This window comes from Marmota marmota, unplaced genomic scaffold, assembly GCF_001458135.2.
Source record: "Marmota marmota marmota unplaced genomic scaffold, marMar, whole genome shotgun sequence".
Classification (NCBI taxonomy): Eukaryota; Metazoa; Chordata; class Mammalia; order Rodentia; family Sciuridae; genus Marmota; species Marmota marmota.
The window spans coordinates 3,889,729-3,902,597 of record NW_026000196.1 but is presented as its reverse complement, the minus strand read 5'-3'; the positions used below and the strand labels follow the sequence as shown (position 1 = coordinate 3,902,597).

At 44.5% G+C, this 12,869-nt stretch overlaps 1 protein-coding gene across 1 annotated transcript in view; it reads left to right on the top strand.

Moving 5' to 3' along the window:
• Znf592 (zinc finger protein 592) overlaps positions 1-10,928 on the top strand; it is a 38,657-nt gene extending 27,729 nt beyond the window's left edge. Inside the window, exons 4-9 of the mRNA XM_015493019.2 lie at positions 3,406-3,582; positions 3,862-4,021; positions 4,131-4,418; positions 4,672-4,784; positions 5,396-5,531; positions 7,013-10,928. Coding sequence (XP_015348505.1) covers positions 3,406-3,582; positions 3,862-4,021; positions 4,131-4,418; positions 4,672-4,784; positions 5,396-5,531; positions 7,013-7,540 — 1,402 coding nt within the window. The 3' untranslated portion in view covers positions 7,541-10,928. The remainder of the gene's footprint in view (positions 1-3,405; positions 3,583-3,861; positions 4,022-4,130; positions 4,419-4,671; positions 4,785-5,395; positions 5,532-7,012) is intronic.
• The last annotated feature ends 1,941 nt before the right edge of the window (positions 10,929-12,869 follow it).

Below are 12,869 nucleotides of genomic sequence, written 5' to 3'. Positions count from 1 at the left end.
TCCTCCTGCCTCAGCCTCCTGAGTCACTGGGATTATAGGTGTGCACCACTATACCCAGCCATGTTTAGCTTTTTGAGGAGATGCCAGATTGTTTTTGAAAGTGGTTGTATCATTTTTACATCCTATCAGGAATTCATGAAGCTTTTGACCTCTCTGTATCCTTACCCCTCTGTATCCTTACCAATGCTCATTATTGTCTGACTTTTGGTTGTTAACTATCTTTATGAAAATTTACAATTCTCCTAATAGATAATGATATTGGGCATGAGCTTCCTTTCAAGTACCTTTTGGTCATTTTATATTTTCTTTTGAGACATGTCTAGTCAGATCCTTTGCCCATTTTTAAAATTAGGTTATTTGTCATCTTATTGATTTTTTTTTTTTAAGAGAAAAGTGCTGGGCTTTAAACCCAGGTTCTCTGCAGGCTAGGCAAGCACTCTCCCACCGAGCCACATTCCTATCCCCTGTCATCTTATTGAGTTGTAAGACTTATTTTATATATTCTGGATATAATTCTTTGTTAGCTATGATTAGCAAGTATTTCTCTTCACTCTCTTGGTGTTAATGCTTTTTAAAAGTAGACTTTAAAAAGATACCTATGTTCCATTTTATTGAGCTGTATTAAAGAGTTTTACATTTTTTAATGTTTTATAATTTTTGCTTTTTCTTAAAGACAATGTAAAAAAAGTCTATATGTGTATATACATAATTTATATTATTATATATGTGTGTGTGTATATATACACATTATATTCAAATTTTAAAACTTTTTCTGTTCTTTGTTGATATTTGATTCTTTTTTTTTTTTTTTTTTCCTGTGATGCTGGGGATTGAATCCAGGGCCTTGTGCATTCAAGGGAAGCACTCTACCAACTAAGCTATATCCCCAGCCTCTTTGTTAATAATTTGGAGAATAGCCAATAATATCATAAGGAAGCAAGATTAGACTTTTTGAATTTTTTTTTCTTTTAATATTTTTTTAGTTGTCAATGGACCTTTATTTTTTATTGATTTCTATGTGGTGCTGAGAATCGAACCCAGTGCCTTACACATGCTAGGCAAGCACTCTACCACTGAGCCACAACCCCAGCCCCACAGACTGTTTTAATAATATATTATTTTCTTATTTGTGATCATTAGTGAAGTTAAATATTTTACATTCTTTTTTCTGAAACTTCTCATATTTCACAAATATGATGCTGTTGTCTATTTTAAAATGCGGTCAAAGTTTGTGTCACAAAGTTGGATTTCTTTTATGGATGCTTTTTCATCAATTTGTAAACCCTGCTGGATTCAGTCCTTCACAGAGGCTACTTTGCTTGTGATGAAGGCTAGTACAGCCCCAGCTCTATCCTTTATGTTCTGCCTTTAGTGAGGTTTCTCAAAGAACATCTATTGGATAAATAGAACGAATTCTCTGTGGCATTTGTGAAAAGTACATTTAAGTTGTTTCTGTAGGAATTTAGCAAAAACTGCACTTAACACACATCAGGTTTGTCCATTTTGGATGAATTTGGAAACATGTGACTTTTTTCCTCATAATATCTTGCAGTGTGGAAATACTTCTGTGTGCTAGAAGTTGGTTTCACTTTCTTTTTTCTTGTTCTGAAGATAGAACCCAGGTCCTTCAATTTCATTATTTTGTTTCCCAGGAGAGAAAAGAAATAAATGAATAATTTGTATAGAATCTTTGTAATTTAAAGCATGTATAATTTTAGTACTGAATGGGCTTCATAGTTTAATGCAAATAACTTTCTAGTTCTACAGGTTGATCGTCATTGCTGGGATTTGCAGAAGTGATTCTATTCTCCTTTACCCCTCAAACCCTGCCCATACAAGGAAAAAAAAAAGAATTTATCAGAATTCTGGGATGATTATGTGGATTGTGGAAAAGGACTAATATAATAAAGGTTGACATTCAGGAGTCAAAGAATTCTTCTTCTTTTCTGGTACTGGTACTGGGGGTTGAACCCAGGAGCACTGCACTGCCAAACTACATTCCCAGCTCTTTTTATTTTTATTTTGAGGCAGGGTCTTGCTAAGTTGCTGAGGCTGGCCTCAAACTTGTCATTCTCCTGCCTCAGCCTCTTGAGTCACTGGGATTATAGGCATGCACCCCCCACCACCCTTTTTTAATTTTGAGGCAGTCTCATTAAATTGTTGAAACTGACCTTGAACTTGCCATCTTCCTGCCTGAGCTCCTGAGATTGAGATTACAGGTGTGCACCACCACGCTAGACATAGGAGTAAAAGAATTTACTTAAGTGAAAGCAGGTCCTTTGAGTAAAGCAAGAATCTCTCTTCTAATGCCTCCTGGCAAGTTAAAGTCAGAGTGGCAAGCAGCATTGCTACAAAAGAAAGATAAAAAGAAACAGCAGGGAGCAGAGAAGGTATTCTCTCATGAAGGGAAACCCCTATGTGTGTTTACAGATAGGAGGAAACACTCCTTTTCTCTAATACTGAAAAAAGAAAGACAGTATTTCTAGAGAGATGTTTTGAGGTTGAAGAAGTGTTTTACATGGCCTTGATTTTAGAAAAATGACTTAAGATGATTCCTTATTTTATTTTTTCATACATAATAAAAATGTATATATACCAAACAAAACTTAGAAAATACAAATTGGTAGGGAGAAAAATAAATAAAAAGTTAACTGCAGTCTTACCAAGGAGTTGTCATGACACTTTAGAGCTGCACTGTCCAGAATGGTGCCAGTCATGCGTGGCTATTGAATGCTTGCAATGTGGCCAGTGTAGCTAAGAAGTGGGACTTTTAATTTGATTTCATTGATTTAAATTTAAACAACCATGTGGACAGTACAGCACAGAACATTTCCTTTATCACAGTAAATGCCACTGGAGAATGCTGCTTTGGAGTACCTCCTGCTGATCTCTAAGAGTTGTTTGTTTTACTCTATTGATTATTAGGTGAGCAAAGCATTTCCTGACTGCACATTTCATTAGGTGGCATCCCTGCTAACTCAATACCAGCCCAGGGAAAGGCAAAGGCTTTCTGCAGCCTCCTTCTGGACTTCTACAGTTGGGTCACACTTTAAATCAATACTGTTTATGTGACTACTAAATCATTCTCCTCCCTTGCCACTCCCACCTTCTCTTTGGTGGGCTCAGGTTAATGGTCTGCAGAAGCATATTCTCTGGCCATTAGAGGGAGAGGTGGGGTTTCTCCCTCCTTCTCTACCAGGCATGATATTGGGCTTGAGGAGCCATGGGTATCTGTGCTGTGCCTAATTGCAGCAAGCATGCTCTCAGGATGTTTGTATGGAAGATGGAAGCCTGAGTGCCTCAGTGAGGTAGAGAAAATTTCTGAGGTGGCTCTTTTCCTGTCCTCTAACCCTCCTCTTCCAGCCCCACCCCTGGGTCTAACATTCCCTCCCCTCTGTCATCCAGGTGTATCCACTGTGGTGTTGTCCACCTGACCTTGGCCTTGCTGAAAAGCCACATCCAGGAGCGACACTGTCAGGTTTTCCACAAATGTGCATTCTGCCCCATGGCCTTCAAGACTGCCAGCAGTACCGCGGACCACAGTGCCACCCAGCACCCCACACAGCCCCACAGACCCTCCCAGTGAGTGCAGCTCCAAGGCCAGTGGGTTCTGTGGGGCAGAGAGGAGTGGCCTGGGTGCTGTAAGGGGTGGTTTAGGGATGGACTGGGAAGCTGAGGCTAGAGGCAGAGATACCTGGAGACTGTTGAAGACATCCTTAGGCAGGGGAGTATCTACAGTGGCTCAGGGTAGTGCTTTCCCAAACCTAACTGTGGTTCAGAGAGAGCAGAGAAGGGGTGAGGGGCTGTGTGGTTCTGCAGCAGAGCCTTGGCTGCCTCATACCCTGGGGCTTGTCTCATCAGGCTCATTTATAAGTGCTCCTGTGAAATGGTCTTCAACAAGAAGAGGCACATTCAGCAGCATTTTTACCAGAATGTCAGCAAGGCACAGGCAGGCGTCTTCAAGTGCCCTGAGTGCCCACTCCTATTCCTACAGAAGCCAGAGTTGATGCAGCACGTCAAGGTGGGCTGCCTTGGGGGTGGAGGCTGGGGAGGAGGGTACCTCAGGCCGGGGGTCTGACTCTGTGCATCTTTCCCCCTGCCCAGTCAGTAATCGCTCTCCCCATCCCCAGAGCACCCACGGTGTTCCCCGAAACGTGGACGAGCTATCAAGCCTCCAGTCTTCAGCGGACACGTCCTCCAGCCGCCCTGGCTCCCGAGTTCCCACTGAGTCCCCAGCTACCAGTGTGGCTGGACGGGGCAGTTCCCTGCCCTCTGGCCGCTGGGGTAGGCCCGAAGCCCATCGCAGGGTTGAAGCTAGGCCTCGGCTGAGGAACACTGGCTGGACCTGCCAGGAGTGCCAGGAATGGGTTCCCGATCGAGAAAGCTATGTGTCCCACATGAAAAAGAGTCATGGTCGGGTAAGTGCAGCCACAAGGTCACAGTACAGTGCAAGAGTCACTGGACTTTTGTCCTGTGAAGTTAAGGCCCCCTTATGTGGCTGACCCCATAGGGTTCCTGGTACTTAGGGCAGGTTGGTGCCACAGACCTTAGGGCAGGTTGGTGCCACAGACCTTGAGGTCTTCCTTTCTGTCCGTATCATGTGAGAATAAAGATGCACCTAGAACTATCTTCTGGTTCTGATGCTTTGTGACTTGTCACCTCTTCCCTTAGACATTGAAGCGGTACCCGTGTCGGCAGTGTGAACAGTCGTTCCACACCCCTAACAGCCTGCGCAAACACATCCGCAACAACCATGACACAGTAAAGAAGGTCTATACTTGTGGGTGAGTCCCTGGAGGTGGAGGGGAACAGGCCTAAAATTCAAAAGATTGCCTGTGGCCCCTCTAGGGCATTTCTCTGCTGCGAGATCAGGAGTCTGAGGCAGGAGATGAATGAGTTTCTAACTTGAAAAACACTGTCACTAATTCAGAAGTCAGGGAGATACCAGCTTCCAAGACCTGGTGGCTCCTGAGCTTTCTCTGTCTCCTCAGCCCCAGCCAACATAGCCAGTTGTGAGGGACCCTGAGGTTTAAAAAGAGTGAGGTAATGTGATGCATTCTTGCCCCACTCCTGTGATCATCTGCCCATGCTTCAGCATGTACCCTGGTCCATTCACTCTGACCACTAGCCCAGCCAGCACTGAGGCTTCTGGGCAGTGATATCAGGGAGCAAGATGGTGGCTGAGGGCCAGGTGGCAAGTGTGCAGGCAGGCTGACCTGCTATTGTCTGCCACCTTGACTGGCTTGCTGTCTGGATCTCACTGGGAGCACCCAGTACCAGGCCGTCTAAGGACACAGTTGTCTGCCTGCTTCATTCTTCCTGGTGTTCATTTGAAGAGCACCAAGGAAGCCTGCAGCCTGGAGTCTTACCCCAATTCTCTGACTGGCTCTTGCAGGTACTGCTCTGAGGACAGCCCCAGCTTTCCTCGGCCCTCACTCCTAGAGAGCCACATCAGCCTTATGCATGGCATCAGAAACCCTGACTTGAGCCAGACATCCAAAGTCAAACCTCCAGGTGCACATTCCCCTCAGGTGAGTGTGGGCTGCCTGCTCAGTTAGGCCTGGGGTTTGGGAGTCATTAGGAGGAGCACAGGGAGTCCATTGGTACTCACAGCCATGGAGCAACCTGTGATTACTTCCCTTAGTGTGGGTCACTCTAGTCTGTGACCTACATGGGCAATGCACACAAGTAGAGAACAGGACAACATGGCCTGTCAGCTTTCTGTTGCTATTGTTTCCCTGTCACTGTAACCACCCCCTCTTCAGTGTGTGTGTGCTCCGTGGACATTGGAGCATTTTCACAGACACCATCTTGCTTCTGTTTCATAGCAGTCCTGTGAGGCAGGGCTGCCCTGTCAGGTGAGAGTCATGACGTCAGTGTTAGTTACCTCCTTGTCTGACTAGTTATGGGAAAAGCCAGGTCTAGACCTGCTCTCTAGGCCCTTTTTCTGACTTCATCTCTATTCTGTGCCCTATTCCTATTTTTGCTAAGCTTTGGAGCAGCCTATATCCCCTCCTAACTGCAGACTCTTGCCATGTCTGAGAAACTCTGAGGGCTGCCTGGAGTTCCAAGGCATTCTCAAAACTTTCTTGGTCTATTCAGAGTGGTGCTTGATGGCAAAGGCCCTTTCACACATAGTAGGTAGGGTGCAATCGATATTTTCTTTCCATAAGGAAAATGTGCATTCTTCCTTCCCCCCAAAATGCACATACTTTCTGATCCAGCAATTCTGTTTATGGGGCTTATCTGTAGAAAGCTTTGGCCTTGGGCATAAAGAAGTGTGTTCAAGGATGTTCACTGCACTGCTGTGTGTAGTAACAAAGATAGAACTTAACCAATGTTTGCCAGTGGGGACTGTCATCCCCACAATGGGTCAGTGTGCTGCCATTAGAAGAATGAAGCCTCTGTGTGTGCTTTCATGGAGACAAGCTCCAGTATATGTTGTTAAGTAAAAACTGCAGGGTGAAGAGAAGTGTGCATGGCACATGATTCATTTTGTAAAATACAATAGCTTTATTTTTGTATGTGCATAGGATAACTTTTCCCAGGCACAGTGGCACACACCTGTAATCCCGGCTACTGGGAAGGCTGAGGCAGGGGGATCCTAAGTTTGAAGCCAGCCTTGGCAGCTTAGACTCAAAAACTAAAAATAAAAAAGGGCTGGGGGTATAGCTCAGTGGTAAAGCACCCCCAGGATCAATTCCCAGAATCACAGGGAAAAAAAAAATCTCTTAGAGAGGCTACAAAATGGTACTATCATGTTCTTTGGAGAGCAGGCCTGGGGAATGTGGTAGGAGGGCCTTAAAACGTTCATATATTTGGAATGTTTGTGCCACATGTATGTTACACTAAAAAATACACAAAGATTGGAAATGAACCAAACCAGTGTTTAGGTCTGGGTGACCCTGGCCCAGGAAGTGTCTTCTTTGAGGCCTTTGGCTAACCTGGTCATGTCTGGGGGCTCATGTCAAGGGCTTGGCCTTGATTCTGCTCATGCTCTCTCTCCTTTCAGGTGAACCATCTGAAAAGACCAGTCAGCGCAGCAGGGGATGCTCCAGGCACCAGCAATGGCACGACTGTCTCTTCCACCAAAAGGCACAAGTCTCTTTTTCAGTGTGCAAAATGTAGCTTTGCCACAGACTCGGGGCTCGAGTTTCAGAGCCACATACCTCAGCACCAGGTGGACAGCTCCACAGCCCAGTGTCTTCTCTGCGGCTTGTGCTATACCTCTGCCAGCTCTCTCAGTCGCCATCTCTTCATTGTCCACAAAGTGAGAGACCAGGAGGAAGAGGAAGAGGAGGAGGAGATAGTGGAAGTGAAGGTGGAGGCAGCAGAGCCGGAGGAGGGCTCTGGGGAGGAGGTGGCCATGGAAACTAGAGAAAATGGACTAGAAGAATACGCTGGTGAGCCTTTGTCAGCTGATCCAGGGGCAAGGAGATCATTAGGTCTGGCCCCAGAGGAGGACAGTGCCCAAGATGCTCAGAGTCAACCCCAGGCCTCTCAGGACCAGGACAGCCATGCACTATCCCCTCAGGTGTGACTGGAAGCTTTGCAATGTGTGAGGTCAGGGTGGGCCACGGTATCCTTCACCTGCCGTGCAGACTGTGGGAAATAAAAGGCTCTGCCCTGGTGTGTGCGTGGCCATTGTGCCCTAGAGCAGTGTCTGCTCTGAGCTGTGGGTCCTGGGTGTCCCCTAACCCCAGGAAATATGGGGTCACCCAGGACCCTCACAGCTCTGAATTTGCTTCTGTTATTTATGCCTTTGTGCTGCTTCTTGGTACCCCAACTCTTGTCTGTGTCCTTCCAACCCCAGGCTGCTGTGTGGCCTAATTCCAGTGCTGTCAACTCAGCTCGAAACCCCTCTGCGTCTGCTCTTCCAGGAGGCTCCTGCTTGCTGCCTTTAGCCAGGAGACTCCTCAGAGCTCTATTTGCCTGCAGATACTAGCTCTCCTTCCTTCCTTCAGAGCCTGAGAAGGAGCAGAATGAGGGGTGCTGACAGTCCCTCTAGGAGAGCTCTTCCCAGCCTGGCTTGGCCAGGGCCCTTGGTCACCTTGCCCTTCCTTCCTGTCTTTGATTCTTTTCCTCAAAAATAGTCTCGAGAACTAATTGTTATACTGGCTCATCATGTCTCTGTGGGTGGGAGAAACTTCAGCACACCCCTGTTTGAAACCAGGGACAGCAGGAGGTATGGCAAAGGCAGGTGCCGAGAGCCAGATCTCCTTCAGTAGGAGCTGTGGGTGGGTCTTTGCACTGCTGTTGTCTGCCTTCCTTGACAAGTGGGGTTCGGGGCACACAGACATTGGAATATTTGTATTCTTGCTCCTGTGCCATTAGAGAGGCTGCTGCCCCAGGCAGACCAGCCCTCCTCCTCTCGGCTATTCTCATGTTGCTCAGACTATATTTCAAATAAAAAAATCTTCTTACCATACAGGTAGGCTCTTGTATTCCTCTTCAAGTGAGCCTGGCCCTTCCCTGCTCCACCTGAGGGTCTTTCCCCCAGACTTCCGTTGTTTATTCCATCTCTGAGGGAAAATAATGCTTCCTATTGGCAGAGGAAGATCCTCTAGATTCTGGCACTTGTGGTGAGGAAACTGGGAACCCCATACTTCTTGGTTCTCTAGAGACCTTCTGAAGGAACGGGGGGAGGTCTCAATGCCAGTCAAAAGTCACCTTCCAGGTCTCCCCTGGGCTAATGCCTTAAGGCCTATCAAACTTCTCTGAGCGTCTCCATCTTTCTTACATAGTAATTTTCAACCTAGTGTAACCTTCTGCTGGTAAAGGGATGAACAGGAGGAATTCTGTAATTCTCTGGCAGCATTCGAGACCTTGGTCTGTCTTCTGCCACAGAGAACTCAGATGTGGCAGAATAGGGATTAGACTGGGGAGGTAGGTCTGTCCTTTCACTGATGATGGATTTAGAACCTGCCCAAGCACAAGGAGTAGGCTGTCCTCTGTCATCTGACCCAAGTGGCCTGGGCCCAGGCCCAGTAGGATCTAGTACTGGCTAGGTACTCAGAGGTGATCTTTAAGGGGAGGCAATTATAAATTAAGTCAGATAAATATGTCTTTCCACAATTGAAAAAACAACACATTTTTTTCTTCTATCAAATGCCAAATTTTTGATGGAAATGCTAATGGCAGTGGGAAAGGTTAGCACTTGCTCAGTTTCAGAGAGACTTTGGCCATCTGTACCATTTTAATGACTGCTCTTTCTGGCAAGTCCACCATGGTCCCTGCTTTCAAAGCTGGCAGTGAGGGCAAGTTGGGTCTGTTTCTGGCTGCCTGTAAAGCCTGAGCAAGCCCCTGCTTAGCTATTGTCCCTTTCCTAATTCCAATTGCAGGGAGCTAGCCCTGTGCCCTAGGTCCATTTGCAAAAACAGGTTCTGGAGGAAGGAGGCAGATAAAGGTGTTTGAAGTGGATGGCTGAATTCCTTCCTGCTTAGAAACATGGTAGCTAGAGCACAGGCAGAGACCCAGACCCGTCTCTCCTCCTAGTGTGGAAGAATGTGAGCTGCCCACTGGGAATCCTGGGTCATGACCTGGATTCTGCCCTTAACCAACTCTCAACCATGGGCCTCTCTCCTTCAAAATGTAACTAGTAATTCTTACTCAACTCCCTTCACAGGCTTTATGAGATCATGAATGTGCCCATACTTCTAGTTTATACAATGCTATATGAACATGGGGAATCCATACTTGAAGGCTTGGAGAGTGGCACATGCCTTCCATTCACAGCTGGATGCTGACTTTAGTTCAGAATTGGCCTGGCACAGCTCCATTATTTAGTAGTAGAGATGATAGAGTTGTAAGCCCCACTCACATGCCCAGCATGCTCGACACTTTTTGATGACTCTCTAAATTAACCCTCACAAAGATCTCAGTTATCCCCCATTTTACAGAGAAGAAAACTGAGACTCAGATTGAATGATGGACATGTCACTTGTGGTGACAGTACAAGCAAGTCAAACCTGTCAAACCACTGTGCTGCTTTAGTGACCAAAGCTATTTAGGCTGGCTGCCTGCTCATCAGTGGTTTGCAGACATCCTGAAGTCCACTTTTCTGCTTCCCATAGAGTTGGGGTGCCCCACAAGTGCCAGGTTCTCTTCAGAGTCCATCTATGCCTTGTCACCCTGTGCATCGCACCTGCTTGTGTGGTCCTAAAGTACATGCAGTGTCTACAAACATTCATTCTCATGGGGATTCACTTTGCCATTTGAATACCATCATTTTTTTAAAGGATTGTCTAAAAAATGTTGCCTAACCTTCATAGGGTACACATGGTTACCTCAGAGTCCAATATCTTCTGATCTTCTTTTTCATGATTTTTTTTAATGGTTGTGCTATCATTTGTCATCATCAGAGAATGCTTGCTGTAACAGGCACTTAACTGCTGCAGTGAATGCTCTGCTGATCAAGTTAAACAGATAAGATGCCTGCTCTGTACAAACTATCATTTAATACACTCTGAAGCTTGACAAATGACTAGTATTTATTCTCCAACTGCTTTATCTCTGTAAAATGATATGCTGAATTACTATGAGCTAATTGTTGTAGAAAGAACTTTCAACTTATGTAAACAGTCTGGATTTTAAAACATACTAGTTGTGGCCCAGCAAGTTCCACATTTTGCCTCCCCCAAGACTAAGGAACTTCTGTCCTGTTCACCACTGTATATGCAGTACCAGGCTGTTTCTTTTATTTTTTGTTTGTTTTGAAAAATTAATACATATACATGGTAAGACATTCAACAATATAAGGGTATACAATAAAAAGTAAACTCCCAAAGGAGGTCAGCCTCCAGTCCCCTCTCCAAAGTTAATCACTGTTATTGATATCTTGTATATCCTTTCAGAGCAATTCTATGCATTTAAAAATTTATAAATATGTATATTTATATATCTATTTTTAATACAAATGGTAGCATTCTATACACAGTGTTCTGAAGCTTGCTTTTTTCACTTACACAGTAGTTTGGAGATTGTTCCAAACTCAGGCTGGGTTATCGGTTATCGTAATTCTTTGAAAGCTTCTAGCACAGTTCTTTGCATACAATAATGCTTCTAAAAGTGTATGGATGAGTGAATGAATGTGTGCATGAATGAATAAATCTGATTCAAATGGTAACTACAAAGTTCTCTCAGGGTCTGACCTGCTTTTATCCTCTTGTTTTCCAAGGAATTCAGGCTGTTGTTCACCTTCTCTGTAGATGCTACAGCAGCCCTAGGAAGTGGACACAGGATGACCTGGGCCCCTGGAGGAAAGAGCAGAGCCTAGAGCTCTGCTCTGGAGTATGGGATTTTTTTCCCCCAGGTCTCTATTTAAAATGTCTCCTTTTTTTTTTTTTAAAGCTTTTTTTTTTTTTTTTTTGAGAGAGAGAGAGAGAGAGAATTTTAATATTTTATTTTTTAGTTTTTGGTAGACACAACATCTTTATTTGTATGTGGTGCTGAGGATTGAACCCGGGCCGCACGCATGCTAGGCGAGCATGCGACCGCTTGAGCCATATCCCCAGCCCCTAAAAATGTCTCCTTCTTATTGGAAAACAGTGTAACATTGGAGAAGATAGAAAATATGCATATTTGTAATCTCGTCCTTTTACCATTGCAGTATCATTTTTGTTATATCACATTCCAGTCCTTGCTCAACACATTTGTTAGGTTAATTTATGGCATAATCGTTGTAACAACAGTGGTTCATATTGAACATTTCTATGTATATATCTATTTTAATACAAACAGTAGCAGACATTCTTACATTTTTTGGGGGGTAGGGTGGGGAGGAGGGTTCTGGGGATTGAACCCAGGGGCGCTTCACCATTGAGCCACATTCCTAGTCCTTTTTATTTTGAGACAGGGTCTCACTAAGTTGCTGAGGCCAGCTTTGAGCTTGTGGTCCTCCTACCTCAGCCTCCCAAGCCATTGAGATTATTGGCATGTGCCACCACACCCAGCTTACATTCATTCTTTTACTTAGCCTCATAACAATCCTATGTGATAGATACTACTAGTATTATTTCGGAGTCAGTGCAATTGAGGTTCAGAGTGGCTGAATGATTTCTCTAGAGCTACAAAGTTAGCAAGGGACAGAGCTGGGATTTCGTACTCAGTGTTAGTATAACTAACACTCTATTGTCTCTAATTTCAAAACATACTTCTCTCCACTTAACGTTACGACATGAACATTTTCTGAGTTTCTACATAGCCTTGAAATATTTTCAATTATTTCATCATGCCAAATCAACATAATTTACTTAACCACTTCCTGCTTAACACTTCCATTTCCCACTTCATCAGGGAAATGAAAAATGTTGGTCATACAGCCTTTTGCTTCTGCAGAATTATCTCCTCAGGAGTTTGTCCCTATTTTTCCTTGAGTAATGGCAATGTGATAGAATGGAGCAGGCCAGAGACTAAAAGTTAAAAGCCCTTAGGTTCCAGTCTCTATTGACAAAGTCATTTACCGTCAGTTCTCTCACCAGTCAAATGAGGAGATTGGTTTATATAGCTGGATATCTTGAGTTTGCCAAATTGTGTCTTCTTATTTCTGTATATATTCAGGTCAAAGTAGAGAAGACCTTCCCAAAAGCAAGAATTCTTACAGTATTTTCCCTTTGCTTATTTACTTTTGGCCTAGATATATAAAGAAATGGAAAAGACCTCCCTTTGCTCCCCCGCCCAGATGTATCACTTTTATTTCAATTAACATCAGATTTATGTTTTTTCAGATAGAGTTCTAGCTCATCAGGCACAGTGTCATATGCCTGTAATCCCAGCAACTTGGGAGACTGAGGCAGGAGAATCACAAGTTCAAGGCCAGCCTCAGCAACTTAGCAGGGATATGTCTCAAAAAAAAAAAAAAAAAAAAAACC